The 21,929-nt window shown below is 44.7% G+C and overlaps 1 protein-coding gene and 1 long non-coding RNA gene across 4 annotated transcripts in view; one reads left to right on the top strand and one right to left on the bottom strand.

Annotated features, from left to right (window-relative positions):
• LOC133128414 (runt-related transcription factor 2-like) overlaps positions 1-1,105 on the top strand; it is a 56,517-nt gene extending 55,412 nt beyond the window's left edge. For 2 of the 3 annotated variants that reach the window (XM_061241908.1, XM_061241909.1), the window contains exon 7: positions 592-1,105. In XM_061241908.1, coding sequence (XP_061097892.1) covers positions 592-1,067 — 476 coding nt within the window. In that variant the 3' untranslated portion in view covers positions 1,068-1,105. The remainder of the gene's footprint in view (positions 1-591) is intronic. The other variant, XM_061241907.1, reaches the window with a different exon arrangement.
• A 12,388-nt stretch (positions 1,106-13,493) lies between these two features.
• On the bottom strand, positions 13,494-19,447 carry LOC133128282 (uncharacterized). The gene is made up of 3 exons (XR_009708742.1): positions 19,275-19,447; positions 17,852-17,979; positions 13,494-13,588 (listed from the first exon to the last, which is right to left on the bottom strand). It is a non-coding gene; the product is annotated as an uncharacterized LOC133128282 (long non-coding RNA).
• Positions 19,448-21,929: the final 2,482 nt, after the last annotated feature.

Below are 21,929 nucleotides of genomic sequence, written 5' to 3'. Positions count from 1 at the left end.
ACAATAATAATCTAAGACAGGGTTCTAGAACCTCACTGCGTTCAGTTACCCGTGGCGATTTCTAGATCGTCATTAGAATGTTCAGTGAACAGCTCTCTAATCGCGCGTTTGTAATCTGACACCTTGCAGGGTCACAGTGGGCTAACTTCCCGTTTTTTCAACGATGCACTCGCCCCGTGGCACGCCGTTAAACCTTCCTCGAATGGTTCTGCACTAGCGTGTCGTAACAGTGTTTGCACTCCAACCCTGATAAACATATCAATTACTCTTCAGTCTCTCTGTGACAACACTGGCAGAGTTTATGGGGCCTCTTATTCCAGAGAAACGCCCACTCAAGTGATTTCCACAGAAAATTAATTTGCTGTTCGACAAATTACATGGAAGGCAACTAAGAACCTTGATGCAGCACAGGGGTGTTTTGGCAGGGGTGTGGAGATATTTTGGGGATGACAGCGCTGTATAAAGAGGTCACGAGGACGTTTTGGGGATTACATCGCCATTTTGGGCACAGGGCTATGTTTGGGGTCACAGGGATATTTTGGAGGGCACAGGGATATTTTGGGTTTGACGGGGTGCGTTCTCTCTCCCAAGCAGGGGCGTCGGACCTGAGCCCGTTCACAGACCCGAGGCAGTTCGAGCGGCAGTTCCCCGGCCTGTCGTCCCTGACGGAGACGCGCTTCTCCAATCCCAGAATGCACTACCCCGCCACCTTCACCTACACGCCCACCCCGGTCACCTCGGGCATGTCCCACTACCACACCTACCTGCCGCCGCCCTACCCCGGATCCACCCAGAACCAGAGTGGGCCGTTCCAGACCGGCAGCACGCCCTATCTCTACTACGGGGCCTCCTCCGGGTCGTACCAATTCTCCATGGTGCCCGGGGGGGACCGCTCGCCGTCGCGGATGCTGCCGCCTTGCACTAGCGCCTCCACGGGCAGCTCGGTCATCAACCCCAACCTGCCGAGCCAGGCAGAGGGCGTGGAGGGAGACGGGAGCCACAGCAGCTCACCGACCGTCCTCAACGCCAGCGGCCGCATGGACGAGTCCGTGTGGCGGCCATATTGACGCGCCCCCCGTCCCCCCCCCGCGCGTCCGGATCCTCCTCTCCCTGGAGCCGTCGGGAAAGCACAATCTTCTGCCAGGAATCTGTTTTCCTCGTCTCTCTGACCCCCCCCCCCCCCCCCCGCCCCCTTTTTCTTTTGTGCAGGAATGACGTTCATATTTTTGTTTTGTTTTCGCTTTACATTTTGGATAAGATCAAAGAGAGACTTTTTTTTCGCTCGAATACCGACAGACTGCAGCGGTACCACACCGGGGAGAGGTCAAAGGGCATGTTTTCCTGGATAAACAGCCATTATTTTACTGTTTTTATATATTTGGACGAACAAAATGGACCAGTTAGCAAAGCAGAAGAAGAAGAAGAAGAAGAAGAAGAAGAAGAAAAAAAAAAGAGCTTCCATTTTTTCATCCTACCAAACTTGTTATTTTCAAGTCTATTTGCTGAGACTTTTTAGATTAAACTGAATGCTGCAAATTTTTAGCACTGACACACAGTCTGCTTATTATATATATTTGTGTGTAATCTGTGGCACTCAACACTAACTGCAGTGTGGAGGTCTATTATTGTCATTTAATTTAAAATTGTAAATTGTAGCTACAAAGTTGGTACTGGTTGAGAAATAATCTCTTATAAAAGCCATAAATTATATAATGTATTTTGTAGTTGAGACTCAGAAGTTTTGAAAAATATTTTTGGATTAATCTCTTAAATTAACAGTGATTTTCTTAAGTAATTTAAAGATTGTCTATTTTGGAGTACCCAAAGATGCAGAATTTACTGACGTCTTTTAAGTTAAGAAAAGATGGAGTGAGAGGATTTTAATTACTCTGTTTCCAAATGAAAAAAGCACAGTTCTCTCAGCACCACCAGTCCAGGAGATAAATCAAAATTTAAATTTAAATCTAACTGTAATCCACACAGAAGTATCAGTTATCCACCCGGAGCATCATAAAAACACATTCAAGACACACAAAGACGCAAAGTCCAAGACAGGGGTAAAGGTAAAACGCTTTAGTTCTTTAAAAATATCACACAGAAGAAAGAAAAAAAAGGTACTACTTACCAGAGGAAAATCTACCATATCTTCAAAATAATTTTAAATGTGATGTTTTTATTGGTGAAGTTTTATTTATTTTGTTTTTATATTTTCTTACTTGTTTGTTTGCTTTTCAAATAAGCCCAATGCTTTTCCCCACTTAAACGTAAAGCTTACAGTACCTGAAGCTATAAACCGTGTCCAGCACTATGGAGACAGCCAGCCTATACATCGATGTACAGATATTTATATACTGCCATAAATACAACGCATTGCCTTCTTGTTATTGCACGTCTTTAAAAAAAAAAAGCATTCTTGTGTTTCCCAGTCCTTCCTCCACACATTAAACAGTGACTGATGTGTCATACGGGTATGCCCGGTCTCCATACGACGTCCGGTGGCTGAATGACATTCAGCTGACTGTTTTCATTCACAAAAATTTGCCATATTTCTCATTTTGGATTGGCCCTCCATGACGTGCTCCGATTGGCCGTTCAGTGCCAATCAGTGCACCCCGCGGAGAGCCAATCAAAAATGAGAAGTATGGCACAGCACTACTCAACTCCACACGCTGTGGGTCGCAGTGTCTGCTGGCATCTGCTTCGGCCGTGCTGATGTCACTGATTAGCTTGTTATCTGAACCAAGCAGGTACAATAATTGGTGAAATGGGGTAGAGTAGCGCACGGTAGGAGCAAATACCCGCAGGCACTGCGGCCCGCAGAGTGTGCCGTTAGCAGGGTTGCAGCAGAAAGAAAAGATGTCCCGGTGCTCGTGAAGTGTCCGTTTCTCACCTCCCGAAAGTAGTCCGGCAGGGATCATATTATCACATTACATTACATTACATTATTGGCATTTGGCAGACGCTCTTATCCAGAGCGACGTACAGTTGATTAGACTAAGCAGGAGACAGTCCTCTCCTGGAGCAATGCAGGGTTAAGGGCCTTGCTCAAGGGCCCAACGGCTGTGCGGATCTTATTGTGGCTACACCGGGATTAGAGCCACCGACCTTGCGTGTCCCAGTCATTTACCTTAACCACTACGCTACAGGCCACCCTTGATTCAACACTGTTTTACTGGGCAGATTGACACACTTGTGCCTGTGTGAGGGGGGGGGGGGTTGAGGTTGACTTTGGGAAGATAATTACTGAGCACTGTGCACCTTCTGGAGTTACACTCTGGCTTCAGCGCACTGAGAGTGTGTAAATCTCAAACCCATTGGAGCGTGCTGAATATCTGCGAACGTGTTGGAAGTGCATTCACAGTGCTGATGGATGTCTGTCAAACTCGTTATCGTCAATCACCCACACTTCATTAACTGGATGCATTTTCCATGAATTATGGGTACTGTAGTTCTGGGTCATTAAGAAACACATAGGTTTTTTTTCTTTCCCTACAATATAAAACCTCTATTATTGCTACACCAAACAAAAAAGAAAAAGATCACCGCCCTCTGGTCCCATATCCTGCCTCAGTGACTGTCTGAAGGGGAAATGAGTTTGGAAAGTTCATTATGCAGAGGGGAAGTGGAGGACATTATGGTGTAGGGTTTTGTAAAGTCTGCCCTGGCTCTCTCGAGTGCTCTCCACAGATGACGGACAGTTATTCTCCTCGGAGACGGAAAGCCATTACTGAGCAGGTCACGCCTCCCGCTTTCAGTAGCGTGTAAAAATACCCCATCGTTGAATCTCAGCCATTTATATTAAAACAGCGAAATAACCGGCAATATTAATCTCTACAGTTGTGTTGCAGAAGGGCTTTGACAACAATGTTTTGTTTTTTTGGTGTCAAAAACAAAATGGCCGATAAATGTTTTGTACAATGTACTTTTTAGCAGCTGCTGGCAGCAACCTCAGAGAATGCTTTTGTAAGCATTAAGTTTTATGTTTTTGCTCAGAAAATCACTCCCCATTGTTCTTTTTGTCCCTTGTTTATTTTAGTCTAATCACCATTTAACATTCCAAGTGTTTTTTCATCAGCCTAAATAAGGCAAGAATCTTTTCAAAAGCCATAAGCCATCCTGGCAACTGCCACTTTATTCAGGTGAATTAACCAGGTTCTGCACAGGTGGTGAATTTTAAATTTCGATTTTTAAAATTCAAATGCCAAAAAAGCAAAACTTGGAATATATGTTAAAGTTTTTGAAGACATTTCATAATTCTGCCCTCAGTTTTAACCCCAATAATTAATACATTTTGGAAGTCGCACTCCATGTGAAATATGGTCACTTATGGACCATATTCTGGCCATAATATGGTATATGATGGGACAATATGAACACTTCATGGTTACTAAGCTTATTGTGGGATTTTACTGGTATTATCAGCTCCATCCAATTGTATTTCTGATGTTTTAGATTCAGTATATGCTCATAACTTTGATTCAAAATACACTACAAGGGTTATGCCTTTTAATCATTAAAATGTTGTTTGATTGAGTTGAGCAAACATCAAATGCACTTAACAAGCTTGTGATCCGTGTTAAACACAACTTCACAATCCGCAATAGAGGGTTAATATTAATTACGTTGTTAGTTGGAAACACACGCACAACACTTAAATTAATTTCAGTCAATAATGATACACAAGTGCTCAAAAAACTCTCCTTTTTATGCATTTCCTGCACAGCAAAAGAGAAGGCTTAAAACAGCAGTATAAGGATCAAGTTTAGTTCATTCATGACAAAAATCACCTGCAATTTATTTAGTGAGGTTGAATGTCGCAACAGGCACAAAATGGACAAAACTCCCAGAATCCTCTCCTGTGGACCTTGCACAGAATTCCATGCTGGGGAACTACCCTTGGTTTGACGTCCATGTTGGTGCTCGCCCGGGCCAAAATGGCGGCAGTTTTTAGTGGAAACGATTCCCAACCATAAGTGCATTTTTGGAGATTCTGTGTCACACACATTAATCTGGGGTTTCTGGAGGGCTGCTGTTGTAAATGTGTGCGTGTACATTATGTGTATATGCATATGTATATAAAATATGAAATATATACACATAATATACACCACACACATATGTGTTGTTTATTTTCGCTGTGAGAAGAGCAAAATGTTTACAAAATGCAAAAGTGTTTACAGAACTGTAAGCATATATATAAATATATATAGAATATATTTATATATATATATATATATATATATAAAACTCACTCAAGCGTGTATCATTGAGGAGTCATACTCTCTGCTTTTTTTATCCATTTTTGGGCAGCTTTTCTGTTATGCTCGTGGTCCTTCACATGGCTGAGATAAGAGGGGTTTTCTGTGGAGTTTGTAAACCGAAGCCTTTCCATCGCAGTCCAGTCTGGCTTTCCATGCTCATACTGTACACATCCCTTTCTCTTCTCCACAGTTTGTTTGTTTGTTTGGCTTTGATTTGTTTGGCCATCGTTTCCGCCTCGTACGTTTTCATCAATAACGAGTGGAAACGTTTCAGACGATAAGGGATCAATGTTTTGACAATCTGCATCACTGCCGTCTTCCTCCGATGGTATCGTTTGTTTCTCATCAATAAAAAAAGGCTTTTTTTGTAAAATTTCTAAAGGCTGTGGGATCTTTTTCAGACTGTGTGTTTAGTCTGTCTGTGTGTGGATGACAACTAGATTGTGTGACTATCAACCTTCATAACTGTTTTATATGTATTTGTGCATGAATGCTTGTGTGTGGGGGGAGGGAGTCAAATAAACAGTTGAAATGGTCAGATGGTTTTGTGGTGGGCATCTCTCAAACCCCAAACACCACCCCCTACCCCACCTAATAAAAAAAAACATTACAACATTAAGCAGCAAGCTTGAGTGGGAATAAATATCTGTATCACCTGGAGAGTGACAGCTAGGAGAACCAATGAGAGTATATGGAGAAGTCTACCGAGAAAAATAAACGGTCCTGAAATGGAGCCGTGGGAAACCCCGCTACTACAATACTGAGAACAACCACGGTGAGAACCGTGCCAGGGTATCCAATTAAGCTGATAAATTAACAGCACAGGATCCAAAAGCCATCACAAATCTTTCACACAAACAAAAATCCAGAGGAAACATATTTTATGAAACATACAACAGAATATTCAAATCATTCCTAATATTGTATATTTCCAAGTACTGTTTCTGAACCCAACTCCCAAAGGACGGAAGCAATTGGTTTGAATTAAGCGACAATTTATTTTTATTTTACTTTTGTAATGAATAATAAATAATACAGAGGCATTGAAGATTCAGACCATGAGACTTCTCTTCAAAACGGAGACTGGGGCACTCCTGTCCAAACACTGAAATAGCCCATCTGCATCTCTCACTCTCACACTGATCTTCAAGCCATGACTGATTGGCTAGGAGAGGTTTATGCCATTATGCTCTCAGCTGTCTGTGGTCTATAGACCAGGTGAAGAATTTGTTTTCAGACATGCAAAAATACTATTTTTTCCTGTTTTCAGCCTGTTGGTGGTTCAATCCCTGGTGTAGCCACAGTAAGATCAGTGCAGCATCTGGGCCCTTGAGCAAGGCCCTTAACCCCACATTGCTCTAGGGGGGGAATGGCCCCTGCTCACTCTCGTCAACTCTAAGGTGCTTTGGATGAAACCGTCAGCGAAATACCATTTGATGTAATTTAATGACAAAGTCCACAATAGCACAGAGCTGCATGGCCACCTGCACCTGGAATAAGGTTGTGCGTGTATTACAACAGTATCAACAAGGAACGCAAACATCAAAGAGTTCAGCTAGAATCAGAAGATTAATTTGGATGGTTCTCGGCAGGAAACCACGTCGAGATTATTTTGTGCTCCTGGCAGGTCTTTTTGCCTACTAGTGGTGTGCCCCGTGGCCCTGGATCAGAGACTTTTCGGCCTGTTTTACATTATTTCAAGACATAACAGCCACACTGCGGACCTGTGCAGATGATGTGTTTTTAAGAAGCACTGGGAATATTCCTCGCGTTTCCTCTAAACCTGGCTGGAGTGGAGAATACGCCAAGCCAGCTCTGAGTTCACACCAACTGCCTACACCTCCATCCTAACAGGAGGAATGAAGACAAAGGCAACATTTCTCATCTTGTCAAAAATAATTTGTTTGTTAATGCATAAACAGCCTGACTCACTGAGGTCATTAAAAATCCCAGGACACTCATCGCAAAGAGCAGGGAGTTCCCCTGTGTCTTGGTTAAGTTCCCGACCTGGCTCTCTCAACCTGCGACCTAATCGTCCCCAGACTCAATTTGCTTAAAACAGCTGTGCTGAGGTGCCCTCTCCACCTCAGCATTCTGGCACAAAATGGCTGCCTTTGCATCACCCAGGTGGGTGCCACACATGGGTGGTGGCTGAGGCGAGTTTCCACCTCATCATTGTAAAGCACTTTACAGTGTTATATAAACGCAAGGAATTAAAAATAAGCCTATAAGGGCAGGACATAGCTTACAGAGATCATGTGAGTAGAGTGCTGGGTACTCCATAGCAGTGGTCTTTAGACTCTTTATTACCCGTTTACTTGGGTGTAACCTCTCACATAACTCACTAGATATACAGTATTTGCAGCTCATCATACTCTTTCTCAAACTTTTTTGTTTTTTTTTGCTTCATTGTTTGAATAGTTTATTTATATTTTGTATAAGTTTACTGACTGTCCACAGGTTGTCTCTGCAACTTTAATTAATGTGTCAATCATTTCCCTCCCATAAGAAAATTTGCTTAAGGATTCATAACATGCCTGAGAAATGTGTTCTAAAGACTGAGACATTGTTCATGTTTTGTTTTTGACGTTATTGTTATGAATAACATTTTTTTTTATGCTCTTCCTCTTTTTTCCTCTCCAGTTAGTGAATCATAGTCACACATCAGCACTCATTACTGAAAAACCAGCAGTACGGATTCGCCAAAGTACAGACAAGCCTGCGGCCTCATCTGGAACACAAGACATCAACCGCCATTTACATTTTCATACAAATGTTCTGTCAACATTTACTCGGAATACAAATTAGCAGTTAACACCTTGCGGAAACAACGCCGTTGTCATTTTAGTCGTCGCAACCAAAAAAAGCTGAGGGGTCTAGTACTCTCCGTAGCCCTGCTCATGGGACGCGGGTTCCAGGAAATCCCCCGAAAACGGACGACGGATGAGAGAGGGAAGACGGCGTTGACAGGTCCAGAGCGTTTACACATCAAAGCCTGGAGCCTCAGCTGCTGAATATAATACTGAATAAATGATCAAAACTCAGTCAGCGAACCGCTGGCGGGATCTGCTCGCGCCCAGCTCATCCATCTCCACAGCGGGCGTCCAATAAAAACACTGCGCAAACTCTCTGGAGCCCGTGATTGGTGGAGGAGAAGGGAACTAAAAAAAAAAAACATCCAATAAATATTACTATTGGAAACAGCCAGTTCTTTTACAACAGGATCATTTTACCCAAACTTCTTGTGATCAATTCAGCGTAATGTATTGATAAATGGGGGTTGATTGCTCGAGTGATAGTATATTACAGACAGAACATCACCATGTTTTGACAGTCGACACTGGCTCAGGCGGTAAGTGCAGTCGGAGGGTTGTCGGTTTGATTCCACCCTGGGTGTGTCGAAGTGTCCCTGAGCAAGACACCTGACCCCAAAATGCTCCTAACAAACTGGGTGGTGCCTTGAGTGGCAGCTGATCGCCGTTGGTGCGTGTGTGTATGTAAGTGAGTGAGTGAGTGAGTGAGTGAGTGAGTGAGTGAGTGAAAGAAAGAAAGGGGTAATGAAAAACATCAATTGTACAGTGCTTTGGATAAAGGCGCTATATAAATGGCAACCATTTACCACAAAGATGGCCAGGCCTGGGGCAAGGCCATTGACTCAGATTTTATCTCCGCGACATACATAGTCAGTCACAATGTCACTGGGAGGGAAGGGACAGATGAAGTGTAAAACCAGCTCTAGCACAAGACAAGCCACCATTCAAAGCACAATTGGGGGGGGGGGCTTTGGTAAGGAATAGTCTGACCCTCACTTGGGTGGGGGTGTCTCCATGGCAGCTGTTCCCAAGGAAACTCCGACAGGCGCCATGCGCAGGGGAAGTGCAGTCTGTGGTAGTGTAACTGTGGGGTCCGTGAATATTAGCGCAATTACAACTCAAACCTCGGGTTTGGAGCCTTTCAAAGTTTACATGTCCTCGGGTTTCCGCCCCTCTCCCTGCGCGCTGTCTGGAAGGAGGTATGGAAAGAAGGACGTGGCCCCTTCTTTTCTGAGCGTCAAGGTGAGCCAAGGCTTACGAACGGACCGCAGAGCCACGTCTCGGAAACCCAAAGAGACCGTGGCACGAGTCGGCAGTTAAACCTTCGGGCCGCAGTTCTGGCAAACCGGGGGTTTCATGGAGAGTGGTCCGCCATAAAGAAACGTCCTCCGAGCCGCAAGGAAACTACGAATGCCGAGACCGTTCCAGCAGCTTCGGTCATGACAAACTCAAACTTCTCCTTTAAATAAAATAGTTGGGATGTAGGCCTATTACCGAGTCCAAAGAAAATTACCTCTGGTATGTCCGGCACCGCTGTTTTAATTAACGTGTATTACGACAGTTCCTCTGGAAACATATGATTGCCACTGGTCATTCTACTGATCGTTGTGGTAAATATTTAAATCTGGAGTCTGGACTTAAATCGTGGACCGTTTTATAAATGCGTTGCCGACGCCTACAGATCTTCGTCCTCAAAGTTAAAAGGATGAGCAGCTTTTTTTGGATATTAATGTTTCGGAGGCGACCCGCGGGGCTGTCTGTCTGAAATTACAGCCCTATAAAACGCAATGTGGTTTACGGACGTTGTCCAAGACTTCTCTGCCTTTCTACAACAACATGAGATCTTGGGCTTCCATCATCTTTCGTTCCCTTTTATTCCGAAAACACATGTGACAGAAATATGATTAATGCGCGCAGGAGTGAACCCACACGGTAATTATTCGGCTTTGAGAAAACAAATAACAAAGCGAGGAACTTCCCTGGCGCTCGGGCCACTAACTTTAGGACTGTCTTGCTTCCATTAGCCCTGATGAACGAAAACGGGTTGTTTCTGCTCCATAAACAGTGATGACACGGATATTGAAAAAATAACCGCCATTAGCTTGAGCCATCTTTCAATATGTAAGTTAGTTTTTAGATAATGATAAAACGGCAAATACTGAATTAGGAAACCACCACCGCCCACCACGTCGTTGTGAAAAAGAGGTGCGCGGTATGGGTCGGGGACGATGACGGGTCTGATAATGTTGTCATGCAGTTCAAAATAATGAAGCGAAGAACCACGGGAAACGGTTCTCCTGCCCCGCCCGGATCAGTACAGTATTCAGGCCCCGACACGGAGCCTGGCGCCGGGTCTCTTCTCTGTTAGGCTATTTTGGGAGTAGTTATTCACAAAGGACGAACCTTAAAAAAACTACAGCGAAATACTTCGTCCTCTTGAGACACTTAAAACGGGGAGTTTAGAACAAAAATGCCTGACGCGCTTCACCTTCAACGGCACGAAGCAGAGCGAAACGGCAACTCGACAAAAATGTGTTCATCACAGTTCCAGGCCAAGGCACGCGGTATGCGTTAACACTTAACATCCAAACCGCCATATTTTGGTAACAATAAAATCATTTCATTCATATTTTCCCCCCACTACTACACATCACTGGCTTCCATATCATCTCCCCTGTTCTTTCAAGAGGTCACAACTAACTTTTTTATTATTATTTGACATCCAACGCGGGGCTGTGTAGGCTATGCCCCACCCTGATTAACGCCTTTATAACAGTGAACCTGTGATGTCTCACCTGTCTGTCCTCCTCGCCTTCCAGTGCAGCAGAGCCACGTCACTGTGTTGCTTGGATCAGTCAAAATACTCAAAATACCAGTCAATATTACTCTAATTTACTGTAGGCTATGTTACATCACCTACGTGGATTTAATGTTTATTATTATGATTATTATTATTATGATTATTATTATTATTATTATTATTATTATTATTATTATTATTATTATTCTTATTATTATTATTATTATTATTATTAAATAACAAAAGTAAATCAGTAGGTGTTAACTGAATACTGAATAATGGTATTACATTAATTTTATTCTGTATTTTTCTGGTTCTCTCGGGCGCGTGCAGCGCTCGTGCGCAGGGGAATGCCTCTCCCCTTAACGGTCGTCAGTAACGGTTCCACATCAGCGCGCTTTTCCAGAGCCTTCCCGCAGCCCGGAGACAGGGAAGAAATTAGCTGTAGTTCAAGTTATCCGCAGCTTCTGCTGTCAACAGACTCAATTAAAACTACAGAGAAATTAATCAATCACGAGCTCCTGTCTGTGCCATGCAGTTTTCCATCGCTTTGTCACAGAGCACTTGACAGCTAGCCTCCTGTATAATAAAATAAAATAACACAGTGGGAATGAGTTTGATAAATATTGTTTTCCAATGCCATGTTCTTTTACAAAGTAATTAAGCTTTTAAAAAGTTTTTGTCATGACAGTGAAGTGAAAATAATAATGCTAGCACTCCAGTAGAAATGTGAAAGGCCTGGTCGACGGGTAGGACTGAACACGTACGAATATGAATATAAATATATTAATGAATCAATTTATGCCTAAAATAATAACATTTTATTGATTAAATGTAGCTTGTGGGGTAGTGGACCTTTATTTTCTTAAAAGGGGAGCAGACCATATATATATATATATATATATATATATATATATATATATATATATATATATATATGTCCTCTGTTTATATATTTTGTACACATTTCCCATCTGCAGTAAAGAAGACAGCAGTTGGTGAACAGCACAGCAACACAACTAGACTGCATCTTTATATAGCTGTTAAAGACACAGGTGACATCTCTTCTGGGTTTACCTGTGTCTTATTATAATAGCATTTCTACACAGGATATGCACAGGAGCCTGATGTGGTTTTTCATTACTTTAAGCCTGATGCAATAGTGCTGAGAGGATTTTTGTTTAGCAGTGGAAATAATCTGCGGTTTTATGATTGATAGCTCAACGCCTCCCCGTTCTTTTGCCAGGCAAAGTCATTTCAGCCTGATAAATCCGATAGCTGCTATTACTACCTGGCAGGCGGCCCAACCATTAAAGTTGCAACATCAAACTGAAGAGTCTCGGCGCGGCAGATACAAATACACACTGTCGCCATATTCTCGAAGGTTTCGAATTACAGAGAAAAATGTATTTATTTTCCTTCCACAGAACCTGCTATTTTTCATGAAGTCTGCCAAAATGCTGACAAAATTATGATTTAGAGATCGATTCTGCACAGATCATAATCCAGTGGAATACTAGAATTCAAATAAACTGACGGACAATGGGGGCATTAGTATGCACGGTATTTCACGATCGTTTTTTCAAAAACCCCGAATTTGATGTATTTTCTTTTTCTGTTATGGCGTACTATATACATAGAACAACTTTGTGGTTCATTACATGTTTTCCAGGGCAGAGAGTTTCATTCGGCTGCGATTATAGCATCTCATTGCTCACTACTGACCCCTGCCGGTCAATGCTAAAGTCTACATGAATTATCCTCAACACCAGCCTGGCGTGTGGACTGCAGTGTGAAAAGACATTTACTTTTTCGTGTTTTTGTGAAAGCAGGGAGTCTTTCACACACCAATTCATGATGGACTAGAGCAGCAATCGTCAAATCTGGCCCTGGTTTTCTTTTCTCCCAGGTAAATTATCTGAACAATTAGTGGCCAGACTGTCTTTCCACCTGACTCCCAGGTAAAGGGAGGGTGGAAAGCCAGTAGGTCTCAGATCTCCAGGACCATGATCCCTGGACCAGATGGTCCATTTCTTCCATCAATAACTCGGACTGGACAAAAAGTTATAGTCCAGCAACAAAGTGTCGCTCGACTGACGTATAAACACACTCCAGTAGAGTATTTACCAATTGTTGCTGCGACCAGCAACATCCATCGGACACTCTGTCACTGGGCTATAAATTGGCCTTCAGATTGTCCGGTCGGGAAGGCAAACAGGGCAAAACATGTGGTAAGCGCTCATTCCCATCGAAGACCGGAGGTCTGGTAGTCCCAACCGGAGGGAAGTTCTGCCCCTTCCTGATCCCGAGGCTCCAGCCGGCAGCGCCGTGACTGGTCCAGAACGGGCAGTTTGGGTTTGGGGTCCACGCTGAGCCCTGTGCAGAAGGGGCAGTTTGGGTTTGGGGTCCACGCTGAGCCCTGTGCAGAAGGGGGAGTTTGGGTTTGGGGTCCGTGCTGAGCCCTGTGCAGAAGGGGGAGTTTGGGGTCCACGCTGAGCCCTGTGCAGAAGGGGGAGTTTGGGTTTGGGGTCCGTGCTGAGCCCTGTGCAGAAGGGGGAGTTTGGGGTCCACACTGAGCCCTGTGCAGAAGGGGGAGTTTGGGTTTGGGGTCCGTGCTGAGCCCTGTGCAGAAGGGGCAGTTTGGGGCCCTGTCCCACGTGGCGTGTGATTGGAAGCAGGGTGCAGCCGGGCCAGGCCGAGGCCCCAAGCAGAAACTGGGCGTGAGAGAGAGAGGGCGTTTAACGTCCCTCAGCGGAGCCCCCAATTCTCAGCACCACCGACTGTGTGTGTGTGTGTGTGTGTGTGTGTGTGCGTGTTTACGTGTATGTGTGTGTGCATTTACATGTGTGTATGTATTTGCGTGTGTGTCTGTGTGTGTGTGTATGTGTGTGTTTTTATGTGTGTATCTGAGTGTGTGTCTGTGTGTGTGTGTCCGTATGTGTGTATGTGGGCATATGTGTGTGCATCTGCGTGTGTGTGTGTGTGTGTGTGTGCATGTATGTGTATGTATCTGCATGTGTCCGTGTGTGTGTGTGTGTGCATGTGTGTGTGTACCTGTGTGTGTGTGACTTAGTAATCAATGAATGTGTGAGTTTATTAGCAAATGGACAGGCCATTAAAGGGGCTCTGGTTACATTCAGACTCTAAGTCCAGTCATTGGCTCACTGGATCCCCATCCCCCCGGCGTGGTTTCAGACCTTCACAACGCTCAACGAGCCCTCAGATGAAACCCGCCGTTTTATTTATTCTTTATTTTTTGCTGACGAGTGGGGGAAGTGGGGGGGGGGGGCATTCGATCCTGAATCAGCCCCCCCCCCCCCTCCCCTTCCTCCCAGAACTCCGACTGCTTTCCGTGCCACACTCCCTCCGACGGGAAAATGAAACGTGATGATTTATAGAATTGATCTGAGGAATAAGTGACTTTGACAGCTAGAGTATGACTGGGTGAGGGATTAGGAAAGGCTGAAGAGGCCCTGCCAACATTAGAAATGGCAAAATCTAGAGTGTTAAGCAGTGTGTGTGAGAGAGAGGGAGGGAGGGAGGGAGGGAGAGAGAGAGAGAGAGAGAGGGAGGGAGGGAGGGAGGGAGGGAGGGAGAGAGAGAGAGAGAGAGAGAGAGAGAGGGAGGGAGAGAGAGAGAGAGAGAGAGAGAGAGAGAGAGAGGGAGGGAGGGAGAGAGAGAGAGAGAGAGAGAGAGAGAATAGAAGAGAGAGAGGGGGAGAATAGAAGAGAGAGGGAGAATAGAGACACAGAAAGAGAGGAGAGAGTGTGTGTGTGTGTGTGTGTGTGTGTGTGTGTGTGTGTGTGTGTGTGTATGTGTGTGTGAGTGTGTGAGAGTGTATGTGTTCTGCTCCTGATTAAAATGGTATTTCAGCAGAAGCTGCTATCTGTACTGACATAGTTTACATTTAAGGCTCACATAACCCTCTCTGTTCTATGCTTGGCTTTCTTTATAATTACAGTCATTTCAAGTAATTATGGGATTTTATGTTTATAGAAAAGTACAGATAGGCTACTAAAGCAGTGCATAGTAAAACAACAATACACATTGTAAAATAAAAATAAATATATAAAAAGACAGCCAACATTGCATTTTTTAATGCTTGTTTTGGAAGCAGAACCCTTTTTTATGCAATCCAACTGTACACAGCGCGATACGTTTAACCCTTAGATTTCAAAGAACTGTCGGGAAAGCGGCTCAGAAAATCTGCAGTGAAAATAAGTGAAGTCGTGTCAGGATTTATTGGCTTTAATCGGATCTGAACTCACATCAAACACACGAACCACTTCAAAGAGCTGCGCTCTCTCTCCTCTGCTGCGACTCTCCGATGGAGTTCTCACATTGTTTTAAAGTTCACCGAACCGGGACTACTCCTGACATATTATTCCTGCGATTCAAAAAGATCGTTACTGCCAAAAACCGTGGGCACACTCTAGTGTACTGATGACCTTAAAGCTGATGGCCTTCGGGCTTCCATCAATGATGTTATCTTAGACTGCATCATTGTATAAAATAATATAGACAGTCGATTTATAATAGAGGATAGTAATCAGTATATCTGAAGAATTACGTTAAGCCTGCTTCCTCAAAAAAACATTTAAAAAAAAACAACTATAAAGTTCCTCCACCCACACAATACTAACTAATAATAACTGTTTGCCTGCATGTCCGGTTTTGCGCCGCTCAGGGAAACAAGAAATACGGTCATCTGACAGCAATTTGGCAATAGCAACAACTGCAAATGTGTCAGACTGCTATGTTCTCCTTTTACCGAACTTCAAACTAAAATCGTGCGCATACTCTGGCTGCGCGCATTTGCGCACACCCCCTCAAAATTCCTGTGGACGGGTCCGGACAGGAACGGAGAACAAAAGCCTCAGTTCACAGGCTCTTCGCACCTGCTCTCTGACAAAAATCTTTGATTTTTTCCGGAATTATTTTGAGATATTTCAAGGGATTTTCCAGTTCCGCTCCCTTCGATCGCATTTTAACGAAAGCGTTGTAGGTTTACCGTTTGTTCAGTAAACCAGGCCGCTCGTGACATTAATCCAAGGCCAGATTTCATGACAATCATAAGGAATTTAAATATCAATGATAGCAATACAAAACGATGATGTGTGAAAGTATGTTCTGTCTGCGCCTGCACCATATCCAGGTAGCCTGGACGTATCATTAGCGCATGGCTTGCCTTGTCTAACAGGAGAGCACCAGACGCACACAGTGGCGGTAGCAGGTTTCCGGTAAGGTTACCAGGCCTCGAGAGCACTACATTACCCAGGGTATGCAGCGCAGTTCTGTGTACCCTGGCGCGCATGGAACGCAGGTGGCTGCTGTCTCGTTGGCAGGCAGGCAGGCAGATCATATGTAATAAATGTATCGGCGCAATTTTTTAACCAAGAGTCGGTCAGTGGCTTTTCGGTTTTTCCCAAGGGGTGTAACGTACACCATATCTTTCAGCGCCCGACTGGCTATACGTCCTGGATTTCTGGGCGTCCCCTTGCTGTCGAGATATGGACAATACCGTAAAGTCTTTCCAAAAACGGGCCGTCTGGAATTCGCCTGCTTTTCTCGTTAAATGTATGTGATGCAGCGTGGGAGCACGGAATGCACGAACTGCGTAAGCTTTATTTTACAAGCAACTTCCCTCTTAAGCAAAACAGAAATTAAGATTGAACTCTAAAAACTAAGTCCACAATAAGCATTTCAACACCGTCTGTTGGTTATTAACAGTTGTTTGAGTTTGAGAAAAAATATCTAAAATTGTTTTGAGGGATTAATTCCCCACATGGTCCTGTCCTGGCTGATTCATTAAAACAATGACAATCTGAAACTGCAAGATCTCTTTCCACTGAGGCAAATCACCATATGGTTGCATGTGAATTTAACAAATAAAAGATAGTTACACCCATATCCAGGCCTTTGGGCCTGAGCCTGGGACAAAGTGTCCCAGTTGTACCCCATTATTTGCAGCCCTGCCTTTACCCCACTTCCCCGCCCATGAAATATGATGCTGCACCGATCTTATTGTGGCTACACTGGGGCTTGAACCACCAACCTCATGAATCCCAGTCATGTGCCTAAGCCACTAGGCTACATGCTGCCTCATAATTCTTCATTGAATGTTAAAGCACAGAGAGAACAGTCTGTTTTACAGCATGCACCGAACAGCCACCGACTGCAACAACACCTGCTTCAGAACAACAGCTATTACTGTGCAGTAAAGTCTAATTTTGTCATTATCGTTACCATTTGGTCATACACATTGTTTTCCCGTCCCTATAAAAGCTTATTGTCTCAAAAACGTTCAGAACGGAGCCTCAGGAGCGGGGACTAACGGCTGGGTATTGGCTCCGTGCTTCTGGGAAAGGAAGAAATGGAAGTTTCGCTGAGCTGCGCGGGGCGGTTTGGCCCTCCAGTCTGTGCACGCGTGAGCGCGGAGACGCACGGTCCCTGCGGTTAGGGCCAGACGACGCAACAGCCGGCACGTCCCCGCTTCAGCGTCGCGTCTGAAGTCTCCCAAACACAATGCGACTGTGTTCCCGCACCATTACCCCATTCAGCCCGGAGAGGTCTGCTTTCTGTGAGCAGAGCCCCTCTCTCCCAGGAACGTCGGAGTATAAGAATAAGGGATTGTCTCCAGTGCGGTTTTTCGGAAGACGACGGTATTGGGTGGTTTTCTTAAAAGTGGTGCGTATCCTTGCTGCTCTGGCCACATGATTTCCAAGCCCTCACACGGCACTCCCAGTACCCCCCAACGCACACGGAGTTCTGAGGGAACCGGCCCATTGGTCGCCGTCTGTGGTCTCGTGTTCTGACCCAGTACGTGAGGTAGCCAGGCTATGTGTGCGTGTGTGTGTGTGTGTGTGTGTGTGTGCCTGCATGCGTGAGTGTGTGTCCTCCACTGTAAGTCTCACCATATGCTCTTCTACCATTGTAATCTGTGTGGTGATATCATGTGTCGTTCCGGGGTGCTGTACCGGTCAACGGCTCGGAGTCAAGGTCGCGGGCGGGTCGATTCGGCTGGGAGAAGGCGTGTCGTTCTCAGGGTCACCTGATCCCTCCGGGCCGCTGAGGGACGGTGTATCGCCAGCTAACACACGGGCGGCTGGAATAGAGACGGCACAATTGGCTACTAAATTGGGAGAAAACGGGCAAAATCTGTAAAATAAATAAATAAAATAAAAATAAAATTGTAGGGTCAGTTCTGCTCCAGCGAGGAGGAAATTAACTCAATTTAAATTGACAGACTGACGACAGGACATAACGATCCACGAGGATGTCTCAGTTAATTAGCGGGGTTTCGGTGAATTTCCTCATGTGGAACCCAGAAGGGTGCAAGCACAGAGCCAACATCCTCCTGGAGGCAAACCCCCCCGACTGAATCCAATTCAACTCAATTTTATTTGCATTGCGGTTTCACAGGGGACTGTCACAAAGACGCTTGACAGGGGTACAGAAAGCCGGGGGGGGGGGAAGCACCAGAACTGAACCCCCAAATAGCACATGATGTTTAAGAAAATATATTAAAAAAAATACCCGAGGAACCCAGTCAGGAGAAAACCCCTCAAACAGTGGCGGGAAAACCTCCCGGATGGGAACAAACCTCAGGAGGATCCCGGCTACAGAGCCCATCCTCCACTGGCCAGCAAGGTGTAACGTGAAGGTAGAAAGGACATAACGGAAATGTAATGAAAAACATATCACAGCAAATTAAATAGGTTCAGTGGGAGACTGTTGAGGTATAGAACTAGCAGGTAAAGTAGGACGTCCACAGCTGTTTGCCATCAACGTTTGGGACAGCGTACTGGCTCGTGGGCGAGAAGACCTTTGGGTGTTAAGTCCCGACTCTGCCTGAATGCCAGACAGCTTTAGGTAGCAGCAAAAAAATGTGATCCCAGATTAGCTGGATGGCCTGTTCTCCTCATCAGCCTGGGGGTCACCTGTGACCCCGTTAACTGTGATTACTGCTCTCGTCAGGCCCCTGAAAGTTTGGGGGGAAAAGGTTCCTTGCACTCTCAGAAAAAGTGCTCGTCACCAGGGCAGTACCCAATAGATACAAACAATTGTACCCCTAGCCAGCAATATATAATTAATTTGTATGTTTTTTTGATTGGAAAATACTCATTGTAGCCAAAATTGAACATTATTGTACTGTCAGGATGTATTTGGGAAATGTGACCCTGTCCCTTTATTTCTGAGAGTGTCGTCAGCTATTTGTGTAAACTTTGTTGTCGGAGACCTTGACAGGAAGTGATTCCTGGAATTTTTTTTTCTATTTTTTTTTATTTATTTTTTCTTCCCAAACTCTGTCAAATGGAAACTGGAATGTGTGCTGGGGGGAAATATTCCTCAGATTATCGTCAGGAAGAGGGAGGGCATATTTAAACGCACGCACAGCACCTGTGTTTCATTTGCAGCCAGTTAGAAAGGTCTCCTCGCTTGATACCGCGCTGACAGCCTTGTGGATTTACCCGGGAAGATGCAGAACAGCTGGGGGTGGGCGGAAATCGTTCCACGATGGCCGCCGCCGTTTGTTACACCTGGATTACATATGCCTTCATCACCACTTTGAGGCACACCTGCCTGTGAAATATAACATGACAGCTCACAATATTTACCACTTACTGTACGGCTGCTATTTATATATACAGTAGAAATAAGCCAGGTTAGACTTTGCTAAAAAAAAAATGTTTTAAAGTACATAAAAAACTATAGAGTTCTGGAACAAGCTCCCATGGACAGACGCGGCAAGTACTATCCTGTAGCAAAGTGATGGAAAATGTGGATAAAGAAAGGAACTGCTCTTTATCTAAAGTAAACTACGTTATATTTGAAACACGGTCGGAGATGTTATTGTTTGTATGGCTGCCACTGGAACTGGCTCGCTTCTGTGTGTAATGATGACGTCACTGCTGACAGCGGCTGCAGGATGCGTTCTGAAGTGTAGCTACAGAAACATCGTATCTGCTCAGATCCAGTCAAACGCCTCGAAATTAATTGGATGGCACTTTTCCTTACAGCTGGACCATGACCGGAGAACACACTGCAAAAGCAACCAATTCGTTTTTCAGGACCAGACAGTGGTCGGTTCTTGACTGGCCAAGTCGGTCACTCGATCGGAAATAGGTCTGAAGTGTTGATAGATCCGTGGGAGCAGTTTGTGCAGAGGCCTGAACAGTATAGGGAATCCATGATCCTAGCGCACCAAAAACCGGTCTGAAATCCTCTGGCCAATCTTATTCATCCGGTGGGAAAGGACCAGAGACAGATCAAAGGCGCGCGCCAGGTTGTTAGCGTGCATTCGCCCATTCCCAACCGCCACGGTTTGCGAAAATGTGTCTGGATCTGTTTTCGACGTGTCTGACATACATATCCAACTGCACATTATTCATGCGCGAAAGAGTCGGACATACAGGCGACTGTGGACAGTTGTCGGACTGGAGTCGTTTAGACGCTGATGAAAGAACAACGAGGCATGCGTCGCGCCACACGCCTGCTTGTCCCTTGTGGGAAAAGAATGGTCAGACGCGCACAGACCTTTTTAAAAGCCGCACTTTTAAAGAGGGGAATCGGATGACCGAGAGAGTGAGAGAGAAACAGAGAGAGACGGCTTTGATCCTTGCCTGTGCAGCCGTTGGTTTTTAGTGAGTGGCTCCCGTGATTCCCAGGGTAGGGCTGTTGTGGGATTATATCGCTCTGATTGTAATTCATCGGCCGCTAACTTCGGCTCCGCGGCGTTGAGTGGTGGCTCACATCAGTCGCGTTAAAAGTTCAGACTCTCTCTCTCCCCCGAGGCGTGTCTCATGGCCATTCTTCTCAAGCAGGGCTGGGATATCGAGCTCCAGTGTGTACCTCCACGTTTTCATTTCCCTCAATTAGCCGGGCTCTGTTAGCTAATTAGCTGTCTGCACCTGCGCACTTGTAGAGCGCAGCAAAACGTTTAACAGCCTATGTGGATACAAGAACAGTCTTCGGTTGTCATTCTTGAGTTTGTCGAGGAATGTGACTGAATATTAGGTCATTAATATTTGGGGGTAATTAAATAAATGAAAGCAGGAGTTTGTATGTAATCACCTAAGAGCGACACCGCAGTATTTTCCCTTAGCTTCACCCCTGTGTTGATGCATCAGTTAAAATATCACAACGGGGACAACAAAGACACGCAAGTAAGTTTTTTTTGTGAAAATATAATTTATTTAAGTAGCAGTCAGTGCACTCCAAGAGGACCCCCAAGCCTTATCGTACAGTTACTGATCTCCTTTCAAATCGAAACGGTCGTAGAAACCACACAGGAGTAAAAAGGTTTGTGGAAAAGCGAAGGATCAGGTCAGGTAACAGCCGTAAAACACCGGCAGACCTCATTGAAAGAGACAGTTATACGAGCTGCGGTTTTGGGAGATCCACCATGTAGTGGTTTGCGGAACTCCTGACGCACGGCGTAAAGCCTCTCGACTCCAAAGCTTCTGCCCCCCCCCCAAAAAAAGTTACGCTTCAAAGTTACGGTTCATCATTCTTCTAACGCAGCCCAGACGTCGTTAAGTCAGAACGCTGTTCCATCCTCATAAGCACGGCTATAAGTATGATTTACACATTGTTTGGTTAGTACAGTAATAGTAACCTGATGTCAAACACTGTCCCTGATATGAACTGATACTGTATGCTACTATTACTACGACTGCTGCTACAACAATTCACTACCCTTTATTAATAATTGTTCAGCCTGATTTCATTTTTATAATCGGTAGATTGTTGAAAGCAGTGCAAATAAAGCGTTATATTGCTTTGTCCCAAAGGCTTTTTGATCCGCACGAGCTATTTGCAATCGCAACTCAATCACCCGAACAACGATTCTTTATCAGTGTACATTGCATTATAAAATACATTATCATATGTAAATATTGATCATCGGCGTATTTAGAAAATAATACACCCGATATAAGGTTCATTCTGCACTGCATGGCTGATGATGTATGAATTTTATCTCTTTTTTTAGGATTAATGTTGGCGTGAAATTTTAGGATAGAAAAGAAGGCACGTTGGGCATGATTTTCTCAA

This window comes from Conger conger, chromosome 5, assembly GCF_963514075.1.
Source record: "Conger conger chromosome 5, fConCon1.1, whole genome shotgun sequence".
Classification (NCBI taxonomy): domain Eukaryota; kingdom Metazoa; phylum Chordata; class Actinopteri; order Anguilliformes; family Congridae; genus Conger; species Conger conger.
This window is presented reverse-complemented; position numbering and strand designations above follow the sequence as displayed.